Source organism: Panicum virgatum, chromosome 1N, assembly GCF_016808335.1.
Source record: "Panicum virgatum strain AP13 chromosome 1N, P.virgatum_v5, whole genome shotgun sequence".
NCBI lineage: Eukaryota > Viridiplantae > Streptophyta > Magnoliopsida > Poales > Poaceae > Panicum > Panicum virgatum.
Window position 1 is genome coordinate 16,935,021 of NC_053145.1, and position 12,388 is coordinate 16,947,408.

The 12,388-nt window shown below is 39.3% G+C and overlaps 1 protein-coding gene across 1 annotated transcript; it reads left to right on the plus strand.

Moving 5' to 3' along the window:
* The first annotated feature begins 552 nt into the window (after positions 1 to 552).
* On the plus strand, positions 553 to 8,703 carry LOC120655368 (peroxisomal fatty acid beta-oxidation multifunctional protein). The gene is made up of 18 exons (XM_039933133.1): positions 553 to 906; positions 1,040 to 1,111; positions 1,837 to 1,899; positions 2,001 to 2,057; positions 2,154 to 2,221; positions 2,319 to 2,400; positions 2,481 to 2,536; positions 3,389 to 3,691; positions 3,947 to 4,033; positions 4,368 to 4,542; positions 4,727 to 4,848; positions 5,007 to 5,170; positions 6,047 to 6,301; positions 7,035 to 7,156; positions 7,290 to 7,411; positions 7,526 to 7,671; positions 8,143 to 8,281; positions 8,371 to 8,703. The coding sequence occupies exons 1-18, from the start codon at positions 807 to 809 to the stop codon at positions 8,416 to 8,418; spliced, it is 2,181 nt and encodes a 726-aa protein (XP_039789067.1). The 5' UTR covers positions 553 to 806; the 3' UTR covers positions 8,419 to 8,703.
* Positions 8,704 to 12,388: the final 3,685 nt, after the last annotated feature.

Here is a 12,388-nt window from a genome sequence, read left to right on the forward strand (position 1 = left end):
CTGGAGGAAGTCGAAGCTGCTCTTTGCGCAGCGTTCGAGCTCGGCAATTCTGACCTATGTGACCTCGGCCATTTGCCAGCCCGATGGTGGTCATCAAGGGTTTGTTTCGGGAAGTCGGAGCTGCTAGCTTCTAATTACCTCGACAACGATGATTTGTTGCATGTACCACGGCCTTGGGTGGGTTACTCATCCCGTGGTTTGGTTAATATTTTTTTTTTTACATTAAACCTCTATTCTTTTTTAATGGAAAGCCAAACCTCCTGCCATTTACTTAAAAAAAGTACAGTGACAGCCAAAAATTTATAAACTGTAAACTGAATTTTCTAAAAGGACAAAAACAAGTGACAAAACGCTCGAAGCAGACACGATCGTTAAGGCTACTGCTACCCTACCTGTAGTGAGAAAAGAAAACGCTCGACGGTCGGACCCGTCCGGTCCCGTGGCGGTTGGTCCACGCGACCCACCGGCCACCGCAGCACACCCGAACCGGCTGGGTGGATAGATCACACCACACGGGTATGGGACTCGACTGTGGAGTGGTTGCGCCGTGGAAGCTTTGGCCTCTTCTCTTCATTTGTCTTTCGCCCTCCGGCCTCCGTCGTCGTCTTCCTTCAAATCTTCAATCCTTCCCATCTCCATCTCTCCAAGCCGCCATTCTAAATAAAAAAAAATCTCTCCAGCCGCCCAAGCTTAAAACACTTGCGCACGTCTCCCCCCGCGTCGTTCCCCTCCCATCTCTCCCGCGCCGTCTCGCCACCCCACCATCGCCCTCCGCCCCGATCCAGCGAGCCAGCGAGCGGCCGGCCATGGCCGCGGGGTCGATCCGGGTCACCATGGAGGTGGGCGCCGACGGCGTCGCGCTCATCACCATCGCCAACCCGCCCGTCAACGCGCTCCACCCCATCAGTAAGCAACACCCGCTCGCCCGCGCCCTCCCTCCTCCATGTCTCCCTCGACTTCCGAGTATTCGCTCCTGGGAGTTCAATTCGTTGCTCTTCTAATATTAATGACCCCGTCCGGGGATCCGCCTCGCCTGCAGTCATCGCCGGGCTCAAGGACAAGTACGCGGAGGCCGCGCGGCGCGACGACGTCAAGGCCATCGTGCTCACCGGTCAGATCTCTCACCCACACCTCCGCCCCGCTAGTCCTTTCGTAATTCGTTCTCCAACTACACCAAACGATATGTTTCACTGACCACCGCCTGCTGGTTTAGTCTTCTTGTGTAGGATCGGGTCTCTGCTTTCCTTGCCTCCCCTCGGATTTTAAATGTTTCGTTCTAGAAGGACTAGTTGGTGCCGGACATTTTAATTTTGGTGCTATCCTTGTTTACTATGGTTATTTTGGCACCATCGCTCGCTGTCCTAGTTTTCTACCATTCCTGCTCGCCTAGTCCACCTCGAAGTTTGGTTGGGCCTGCTTGACCGCGGTACTGATTGATCAGTTTTCAGTGGCGCTTACCTCAGGAGCTATTAGTATTTGGCTCAAGTGGACCCAAGTGATGGAAACGAAAATACAGAGCTGTAACATTTTACTTGAGATAATAGCGATAGCTTTTCATATTTATATACTTCTCTACTAGGCTGGGATGAGGTTTATACCTTTTTTTTTTGTTATACCTTATACTGAAAGGATATCATCCTGTTATCTGTTCAGGTCATCTGACATAAGGCACAATTTTCCCTTGTGGCTTGTTTCATCGATGATTTATGTGGATGTGCTGCTAAACTTGTACCATCGTACACTTGACTAGTGTACGAAAGGGTTCCATGAAAGTCAATTCATATTGAATGTCAGTTTTCTGATACTTGTCCTTGTCCTGGATTCTGAATTCCCTAGGTGCCGGAGGCAAGTTCTGCGGAGGATTTGATATCAATGTTTTCACAAAGGTTCATCAGACTGGTAATGGAATGCCTTCCACTTGTGCTGTTGTTTGGCCCACTCTACGCTGTGCTTACAAGAAAACGGTTTCTTTTGCTTACACGTGCAACATCGACTTGCAGGGGATGTATCACTTATGCCAGATGTATCCGTTGAGCTTGTGTCAAACATGATGGAAGGTATAGCTTTTGCAACACTTCCTTGTATGCTGCTATCTATTTGTATACTCTCTCGCTTCTCCTGATATTATAATGGCTGGGTGCATTTATTTGCAGAGGGCAAAAAACCTTCTGTTGCAGCCATTCAAGGCCTTGCTCTGGGTGGTGGCCTGGAATTGGCTATGGTATGCTGTTTCTGTTGATGGACATTGTCACAGCTGGCTCTTGACCTTTCTGCTGGATCTAGACTAAAATCTGTGTATCTGTAAATGGTATGTTCAGGGTTGCCATGCTCGGATATCTACTCCTGAAGCTCAGCTTGGATTACCAGAGCTGACTCTGGGCATCATGCCTGGATTTGGAGGTATGGATACATCTGTGCCTGAAAACGGAACTGCGGCACTAACATGTCTTGGATCTAACTGTGTTAAGTTTTTTATCTAGGAACCCAGCGTCTGCCAAGGCTTGTAGGTCTGCCCAAAGCAATTGAAATGATGCTGGTGAGTTCATCTGTTTCTTGTATAAGTGAATTCTTCCTTCAGATGGGGTGAAGCTCATTGTCTAAACTCTACAGGATTTTCCATGAAATGAACCTCAATTATAGTATCTTATACAAGGCTGTAAGCTACTGAATTTTATGGATGGTGTCCTTGTGGATGGGGAGGTGGGTCGATGACTTGAATTATGGCGTCTAGGATAGGGATGGGGTGACATGACCAGTACCGGTTATTCAGCACGAGACTTCCAGATAGATGGAAGGAAGGTTAAGGGAAAGATGATTGATGGGGATATTTTAATGGGTATTCGTCCATAATCGTATGCTTGCCCCAGAGGAGTATAGAATAGTTCATCTTTAGCATATTACAGATTCATCCTGTAATATTAACTTGTTCCTGATCAGATAATCATGTTACACTTTCGTGGCAGCATCCAATAAACTTGGGTTGAATGTTGATAATTGTCCATACTTCAAACTGGATAATGACAAATTGTTGTTACTAAATAGTGAAGCCACTTCTAGTTCTTGGAAGGGCAACTTGAATTTACATTTGGCTGCTCAGTTATATGATATTTAGAGAAGACATATTTGGGGGCAAAAAGATGATCACAAATATGAATCCCTACTTAAATGTTAAATGCAGATACTTGTTTCTATCATTACCATAATTTAATTCAAGATATGTGAGATGCCAATCAGTAGGCAGTATCTTGTTTTGTGAACCTTCGGTGTAATGACTTGTCTAGAAAACAATTTCCATGTTTTACTTTTTACTTTTTTAGCTAATTACTGCAATGAACTATCACGTGATGTTTCAATGTATTGAATCGGGTGTTTTGTATGATTTTTACAGCAAAGTAAGTTCATCACTGCAAAGGAAGGGAAGGAACGTGGTCTGATTGATGCCCTTTGCTCTCCTGATGAATTGATAAAGATGTCACGTCTCTGGGCTCTGGAGATTGCTAATTGCCAAAAGCCTTGGATAAGATCTCTTGGCAGAACTGATAGGCTTGGATCACTGTCTGAAGCTCGTTCTGTATTAAGTGCAGCAAGACAGCAAGCGAAGAAGATTGCACCAAACATGCCACAGCACCAGGCCTGCCTTGATGTAATCGAAGAAGGCGTATTATATGGAGGCCATGCCGGTGTTTTGAAGGTATGTACCTGTACCTGTCTCCTTAAAATAGGGAACTGAGGCAAGATTATGTACTATTTTCAACTTCTTTTAGTTATAGAGCTAGTGTACATGTCTATATGGCAATAGCTTTATTATGGCATATGTGCTGGATCAATGCTCTTTGACTTGAAATAGTAAACACCTTGCTATAGTGGATGACACATTCCTGTTTCTTCTGTTGTTTACCATATAGCCTATTTCATATGTTTACCTAACACACCTTAATAAATGCAGGAAGCCAAGGTGTTCAAGGAGTTGGTTGTAGCACCAACATCAAGGGCTCTTGTCCATGTTTTCTTTGCTCAACGTTCCACCACAAAGGTCGTCTTCCAAAGTACCTTACCTTCCTTTTCATGATTTAGGCTTCATCGTTTGCTATGTCTTCCATTCTCTATCAAATCATTATTCATTCGCTGAATAGCTTCAAACAGTTGATCATTGGATGCATTATCCTTTTGCTTTTAATTCTTTAGAACTGAGCTGATGTCTAGATACACCACCTGTTCTTTAGCATTGTAGTAACATGATAACTTACATGAGTTTCTACTAATAGAATATAAAGAACAAAACTGTAGGTGAAGACTGAAGATACATTGGTGCAGTGATAGCATTTAATTTTTGCTGGTGTCTGACTCATACTGCTGATTATGTATAGGTGCCAGGTGTAACTGATGTTCAACTGAAACCCAGGCAAATTAGAAAAGTCGCTGTTATTGGTGGTGGTCTGATGGGCTCTGGAATTGCAACCGCACTTCTTGCTAGCAACATTGCTGTTGTGCTCAAGGAAGTGAACCCTCAGTTTCTGCAAAGGGGAGAGAAAATGATAGCAGGTCAATCTCTTTATATAGCTGTTGCATTTCTGGAGAAATTGTTCCAGTTTATTCATGTCCTTTTGAGTTCTCCATGCTATATTGAAACCACAATGTTTCTTCTTGTGCTTGAGCTATTGGATTATCTTTGAAAGTTACGTTTATAAGTTACCTTATTGGCAAATTTTAACATTCTTCATAACAGGTAATCTTGAGGGTCTGGTGAAAAGAGGCTCATTAACAAAGGATAAGATGAACAAGGCCATGTCACTTTTCAAGGGTGCATTGGATTATTCGGATTTCAAGGATGTTGATATGGTTATTGAGGTTAGTCTTCGTAACTTTTAAGAATTTGTTATGATTGTACTACATTGTTTTGTTCTTGAATCTTAGACAACTTTATTTAGGTACATGATTCATGGGTTTATGTTTGTAGGACATATTTTGTTTGTTAGGTTCTTGTGACAGTTCTTCTGTTCTTGTAGGCTGTTATTGAGAAGATTCCTTTGAAGCAATCAATATTTGCTGATATTGAGAGAATCTGCCCTAAACATTGCATACTTGCGACAAACACATCTACCATCGATTTGAATGTCGTTGGCGAGAAGACAAATTCTCAAGATAGAATTATAGGGGCTCATTTTTTCAGGTTTGTTAATTCTGACTTGTGAATTTGTAGCAGATCCTGAATACTAGCAATGCAAAAGTTATAGAGTGTGGAGTATGAGTATGCTTGTGAACTAATTATTGATCAATTTATTTGCCAAAACACAAACAAAAAAACTTGTTCGTAGTTTCAATTCGAATTCTACCATAGTTTTCCAGTTCAAATACAGATACTAATTCCTACAGGTTGTATAAAAAGCAAAGACAGTTTAGTGTTTATGTTTATGTTTATGTACTGCATGGTAACTTATGCATATTTTACTGAAGGCTCATGCATTTTTTTTCGCATGATACATTTATCGCTAAAACTGAACTTGCATTAGATGATTCTTCGCAATACACAAAGCAGATGGATAAAAGGAATCTTTTCAAAGTCTTTTAATAAAGAACATGGGGAATGACCTGTTCTCCTGTTGCATAACCCTTCTGTTCTGCACTATTTTATCAATCATTAATTGATCCTTGGGTGTCCCAGAGGACTAGTGGTCTAGTGGCATGTCATGTGTTTCAATTGGTAGCTAGAAGCCTGTAGCCTTGTGTCATTTGCAGCCCTGTGATTATATTTTTGTTGGGGAGCCTATTTATCAAAAATTCAAAATGTATGGAAAATTTATATTGAGCATTCATATAAAATGATAGGCGAAGTAGGATATGGACAAAATAGTGTTAGGTCGTCCCTATTTTACTATTTTATCAAATGGTATGGAAAAAAAAATGTTGGACACATAAAATGATTTGAAGAGGATATAGACATAAAATAATGTTAGGTTGCCTGATTTTACTATTCTGGATATTATTTGCTTGTGCTTGCTTGTTGTGAAGACGACATGCTAATAATATCATGTTATGGTGTTTGCAGCCCTGCTCATATTATGCCCTTGCTTGAAATTGTCCGGACAGAGAAGACATCACCACAAGCTATCCTTGATCTCATCACTGTTGGGAAGATCATAAAGAAAGTCCCTGTTGTGGTTGGCAACTGCACAGGATTTGCAGTTAACCGTACATTTTTTCCTTACACACAGGGTTCTCATCTTCTAGTTAGTCTTGGCATTGATGTTTTTAGAATTGATCGAGTAATAAGCAACTTCGGCATGCCAATGGGACCTTTTCAGTAAGTGCTTTGGCTCTGTTTCCTAACATCTGCATATAGCATTAGATGACCATTATAAAATTCGCTATTGAAAATGATTTAATTATAGAAAATAACTTGGTGGAGTGTAATCCGACAAAAGAAATATTCCCAGGATAAACTTATTCTACTTGTTCCTTTGTTGAAATTATAAATTGGCTTTTCTATATTCAAATTATTCTTTTGAAGTGAAGATTACATTTTTTTCACTGTACAAGTACATGCATATTGTTACAAAATAAACTAGCATTCTGTTAACATGTGGATCAGCCGTCGATTATTGGTTACCTAGGTCAAATTAGACTGATCAATGGTCAATGGCCTCACATCAATCTTCTTAGGTGTGAAACACATATCCCTAATCAGCTTTGGAGCAAATCTGTTCATTAATTTTTTATCAAATACTACCTCATTCATGAATACTTGATGTTTGGGAAAACAAACGAACTAAAACCATTGAATGTATTCATTACTAGATTATGAGTTCAAATTGTCTTCCTTTTTCAGATGGGAATCAACCATTACCTGGAAAAAAAATAATGCGACATCTTTACTTCTTTAGTATATTGTGCCTTAGCCAGCTTGTTAAATTGAACAATGCAGATCTGAAGCACTGTTGATTCTTAAATGGCCATAGTTGATCGATTGTTCTAAATTTTGCTTCCATGATTCGCGCGAGTTCTTATATTCAACATTTTTCCTTGCTGCTCAACAGACTCCAAGATGTAGCTGGGTATGGAGTAGCCTTGGCAGTAAAGGACATCTATGCTAAGGCCTTTGGAGAACGAAATTTAGACTCCGACCTTGTGGACTTGATGGTAAAGGATGGGCGGCAGGGTATACTTCTTAACCTGCTTTTGCTTATGTTAATCTGATCTTACCTGATATGATGGCACAAGCTATCCAATAGATGAATGGACATTTGTATGTTGTTCCTGAGGAGTGAAATTTTTAAGTTACTGTTTCACAGGAAAGATGAATGGCAAAGGTTATTATATTTATGAGAAGGGCGGGAAGCCAAAGCCTGATCCTAGTGTTCAGCGTGTGATTGAAGAGTACAGAAAAGGTGCAAAGACAATGCCTGGTGGAAAGGTATTACTTTCTCACTCTTCCAACACATGGCTTGTGCATTTATTAAGAATTGTCATTCTACCTCCTGTGCTAATTGAGAAATATCCTGGTTTGACCAAAATATGTTTCTTGCAGCCTGTTATAACAGATCAAGATATTTTGGAGATGATTTTTTTCCCAGTTGTGAATGAGGCATGCAGGGTTATGGATGAAAATGTTGTAATTCGGGCTTCTGATCTTGATATTGCTTCTGTTCTTGGGATGGGCTTTCCTAAGTACAGGTACTCAAGTTTTTAACTATATTCATATGTTTATATAATTACTTTGGTACAGATATGAGTTTTTTTAACTACCTTGAATCTGCCCATTTGGTCTTTTGATCATGCCTACCACATTAGTTTTTCTTTTGCTGGGGTTTGCTGAGTGAATTTACAATTTGATTCCATGAAAATCTCACTAAAACCAGAGGGCAATGATACTCCTAGAAGAGTAATTATGTGGGCTAGCATTCTATACCTTTACACATGTGTATAGTTTATCAATTAGCATTTCCCAGTGATTGATAATGTTCTTAATTGTTTGAATTGTCCCAAACTGCTGTATACTTAGTTATGCAGAGAGTTCTCTAATGAAATAATTACTGTCCTCATACATACAATACATGAATTTCTACAGTGCATTGTTTTTGGATTTACAAGGAGTTGCCGTGCCTGTTCTGATATCAGTTTTAATTTTCAACAAAAAAAATGCAGGGGTGGTCTTGTCTTCTGGGCTGACACTGTTGGAGCACCTTACATATATTCAAAGCTAAGCAAGTGGGCTGAACTTTACGGTCCCTACTTCAAACCATCATCGTATTTGGAACAAAGAGCTAAGAGCGGTGTACCACTGGTAAGCACGCTGTCTACACAGATAATAGTGTGATATGCTATACTGAACCAGGCTATTCACCGTACTAATCATTTTTATGTCGTCTGCAGAGCGCACCAAGCGCATCACCGCAAGGTTCGGCGAGGTCGCGCATGTGAGGTGCTGAAGAAGTGCGTAATGAGAGCATCGTCTGCCCTGTTCATCAGTCCACCTCTCAAACACGAGAGGAGGTCCAGAAAAAAAGATGACAGAATAAATGGTTTTGCATAGCCGTTTATATGGTTCAAATTTTGCTGCCTTGGACTGTAACTATGACAGGGTTTCTTTGGACAGTGGCAAATCCAGTGTGGCAAGCGTTCTTGTATCTGCCCAATGTATTACGTATGTATGTCACGATCATTCGTACCAAGTTCAATAATAAAGAAGGAAATTTGCAGCCACCAGTCATCTTCTCGAGTTGGTCCCTCGCACCAGCTGTACCTTCCAATCTTCCACCTCTGTCTCCGCTTGCTCGCTCTTTCGCCGTGACCCAGCGGACGACCCGGCTGGCTAGCCAGGGGCGTCGCGGAGCTTGAGGTTGATGATGCGGGTGACCATGGAGGTGGGTGCCGACGGCGTGGCGATCATCGCCATCTGCAACCTGCGGGAGCTATACATCACGCACGTGACAAACCCCCGCGGGAGCTGTACATCGTGCGAGTGACAAAATCCTGACAAAATCCGGATCACATGAAGAGCTCGCTTCTTCCTCGCTCTTTGCGCCTCTGTTCGGGGTTGGGGGCTGGGGGCATGAGGTGGGTGGGGAGCGGCCGGTGGTGAGGTCGCCGCCGGCCAGAGTTACTAGGGTCTGGGAGCTCCAATGGCTGCCGGCTTTAGAAAAGAATGTGTGGGGTGTGGGGGGGGGGGGGGGGGGGGGGGGGGTCGACAAGCGGTTAGCGGTGGGTGGTGGTTTGGGGTGTCTATGTATCGCATTCTGCGATAGGAAGCAAATACGTCGCAGAAAGAATTAGCTGGCGCGGGTGGGCCCGCACGTGGCGGACGGACACGAAGCGCACGCGCCGGCCGGCGTGAACGACGCGCATGCTGGAGGCCCATTAAGCTTATTTTCTTTCTTTCTTGCTTTCTCTTTCAAAAAACGTTCTAAGATAAAAATGTTCACTAAAAGTTTTCTGCACTTTTTAAAAAAAATTTCTGGATAAAATTTAGAATTGTTTACAAACAAATTCAAAGTGTTTGCCGTGAAAAAAAAGTTCCCAAATTGTTCCAAGAAAACAAAGGGTATTTTTAAAAATGTTCCTAAATGTTCTAGAACTTTTAGTTAATTCTGGACCATTTCAAAATTAGTTTTGAAAAATATTTGAAATATTTGTTTTGGGATCATTTCAACTGTGTTCAGGAACATTAAAAGATATTTCTCAAAAGTGTTCCGGAAACATTAAGATGATTTCTAAAATGTTCTAGAACTTTTAGTTTATCCCAAAAACTTTCAGATTTATGTTGGAGACATTAGCAAATATTCTGGAAAAATTTCAAGATTGTTCTTCTAAAATGTTCTAGAACTTTTAGTTTATCCCGAAAACTTTCAGATTTATGTTGGAAACATTAGAAAATGTTCTGAAAAAGTTTCAAGATTGTTCCAAAAAATATGCATTAAGACGGTTTCAAAACATTTCAACAATGTTCCGAAACACTAAGATGGTTCTCAAAAAGTGTTCCAGATCATCCCAAACATTTTTGAAATATTCTGAAACATTAAGATTTTATTGTGTTTTGGGAATAATTCAAGAGTGTTCCGGAACATTAAGACGGTTTTCAGAAGTGTTACGGAACATTAAAATGTTTTCAAAAGTGTTCTAGGAACTTTTAGTTATCCCGAAATTTTCAGATTTGTTTTGGGAACATTTTGAAAAATGTTTGGAAAAAATTTAAGATTGTTCCGAAACATTCTTAGTTGTTTTAGCAGCATGTCGAGATTGTTCTGTTTTTCAAAATGTTCCAAAATATTTAGTTAGTTTAGAAACATTCCAGAGTGTTCTAGAATATTTCAAAATTAGTTTTGAAAATTTTTCAAAAATTTGAATTCAGAACATTTCAAGAGTGTTCCGGAAACATTAAAGACATTTCTAAATAGTATTCTAGAACTTTTAGTTTATCCTGAAAACATTCAGATTTGTTTTGGTAACATTTTGAAAATGTTCTGGAAAAAATTCAAGATCGTTCAGAAATATTCAGATTTGATTTGTTTTCAGAACATTTCAAAAGTGTCCGGAACATTAAGACGGTTCTCAAAAGTGTTTCAGAACATTAAGATGTTTTCAAAAGTGTTCTAGAACTGAAGTGTACCGGAGCATTTCAAAGTGTTCTAGAACATTTCAAAAGTGTTCCTGAACATTAAGTGTTCTGGAACATTCTGAGTTGTTTTAGCAACATGTCGAGATTGTTCTGTTTTCCAATATGTTCTGAGACGTTTAGTTTGTTTAGAAACATTCTGAGTGTTTTGGAATATATCAAAATTAGTTTTGAAAATATTTCAAAAATTTGAATTCGGAATATTTCAAAAGTGTTTCGAAAATATCAAGACATTTCTCAATAGTATTCTAGAACTTTCAGTTTATTCCGAAAACATTCAGATTTGTTTTGGTAACATTTTAAAAATGTTCTAGAAAAATTTCAAGATTGTTCCGAAACATTCAGATTTGATTTATTTTTGGAACATTTCAAAAGTGTTTCAGAACATTAAGACATTTTCAGAAGTGTTTCGAAATATTCTGATTTGTTTAGTAGATTGTTCAGTTTTCGAAACATATTGAATGTTCCAAAACTTTCAATTTATTCTGAAACATTCAAATTTGTTCAGAGAACATTTCAAAAATATTGTCGAAAATTTTCAAGATTATTCCGAAACATTTAGAATTATTTTTGGGATATTATTGTTTTCAGTATTTTTTACTTACAGAAAATGTTCCATTCATAGAATAAACAAATTCATGACATTCATAGAAGGTGAACCAAGATTTTGAACTTTTTCGTACAATACATTGAGCACAAAGAAATTCACACATCGCCTCAAGTGTTTCGGACCGTGATAATGTTGAGGTGACCATTTGGAAGTATTCAAGATTTCTTTGAAAACTATTCAAAGTGTTCTAAAAATTTTTCGATTCTCCTAGAAGTTTTGAAAACACTTTAGAATGTTCCAGGATATTTAAATATTTTGTAGAAAACTGAATCGAGTATATTCCATTGAAAATAGAAATTGTTCTTATAACAAAACAAAATGTTCCAACAAAATAAAATGTTCTTAGAAAATAAGATATTTTGGAACAAATAAAAATGACATAGAAAAATATTATAGAAGCATAATTAAGTGCAGTTTTGTTTTAAAGATCATGTCATAAGAAATACAACATTGTAATCAAAATTTGATATGGGTAATCATCTTTTGAACTATTTTCATATTCAAATCCTATTTGCATAAGGATCAATGCAACACTGTTTAGAAATAAATTCAAAGTGTTGATTTTCATTGGTTGGATAAAATTTAGAATTGTTTAGAAACAAATTCAAAGTGTTTGCCGTGAAAAAAAGTTACCAAATTAGGAGGTGCTGCTTCAAACATTATATAATTTCCCAAAAAGGTTATTATGAAACAAATAAAAATGTTCCGATACAAATATTGTTCTAGGAACAAAAAATCTAAGAACAAAGTAAAGTGTTTTGTGTGAAGAAAATGTTCTCAATGAAAAAAATATTCTGAGAACAAATAAAAATGTTCTAAGCAAATAAGAAATATGGTGAAATTAGCAAACTCAAAATATATTCATTTATGATCTTGTAATAAATTGTACGTATTTAAATTTTGATTTCAAGCTAATCCTCCACATTAATAGGTTAGCATGCATGCGCTGGATTGGCTGGCCACACCGTGGGGTCAGTAGTGAGCCAAGGGCCATCATTGGGGCAAAAAACGGTACGAAAGCAGCAGAGGAGGAATCTTCAGCGATAGCTCTAATTGTACTGGCGCGCGCTACAAATAGATTTCGCCGGTGGTTTGTGGGTGAGCGGCGAGGCGCCGCCGGCTAGGGTGGTGGGTGCCGGTAGTGGGGTCAAGTCCCAGGTGGTACCCGA

Bases quoted from the DNA above. Each gene is read 5' to 3' on its own strand.
- LOC120655368 (XM_039933133.1), top strand. From the start codon at position 807: ATGGCCGCGGGGTCGATCCGGGTCACCATGGAGGTGGGCGCCGACGGC. The intron at 2,537-3,388 runs GTGAGTTCATCT...TGATTTTTACAG, and splicing joins AAGCAATTGAAATGATGCTG to CAAAGTAAGTTCATCACTGC. The intron at 7,157-7,289 runs GTATACTTCTTA...ACTGTTTCACAG, and splicing joins GGTAAAGGATGGGCGGCAGG to GAAAGATGAATGGCAAAGGT.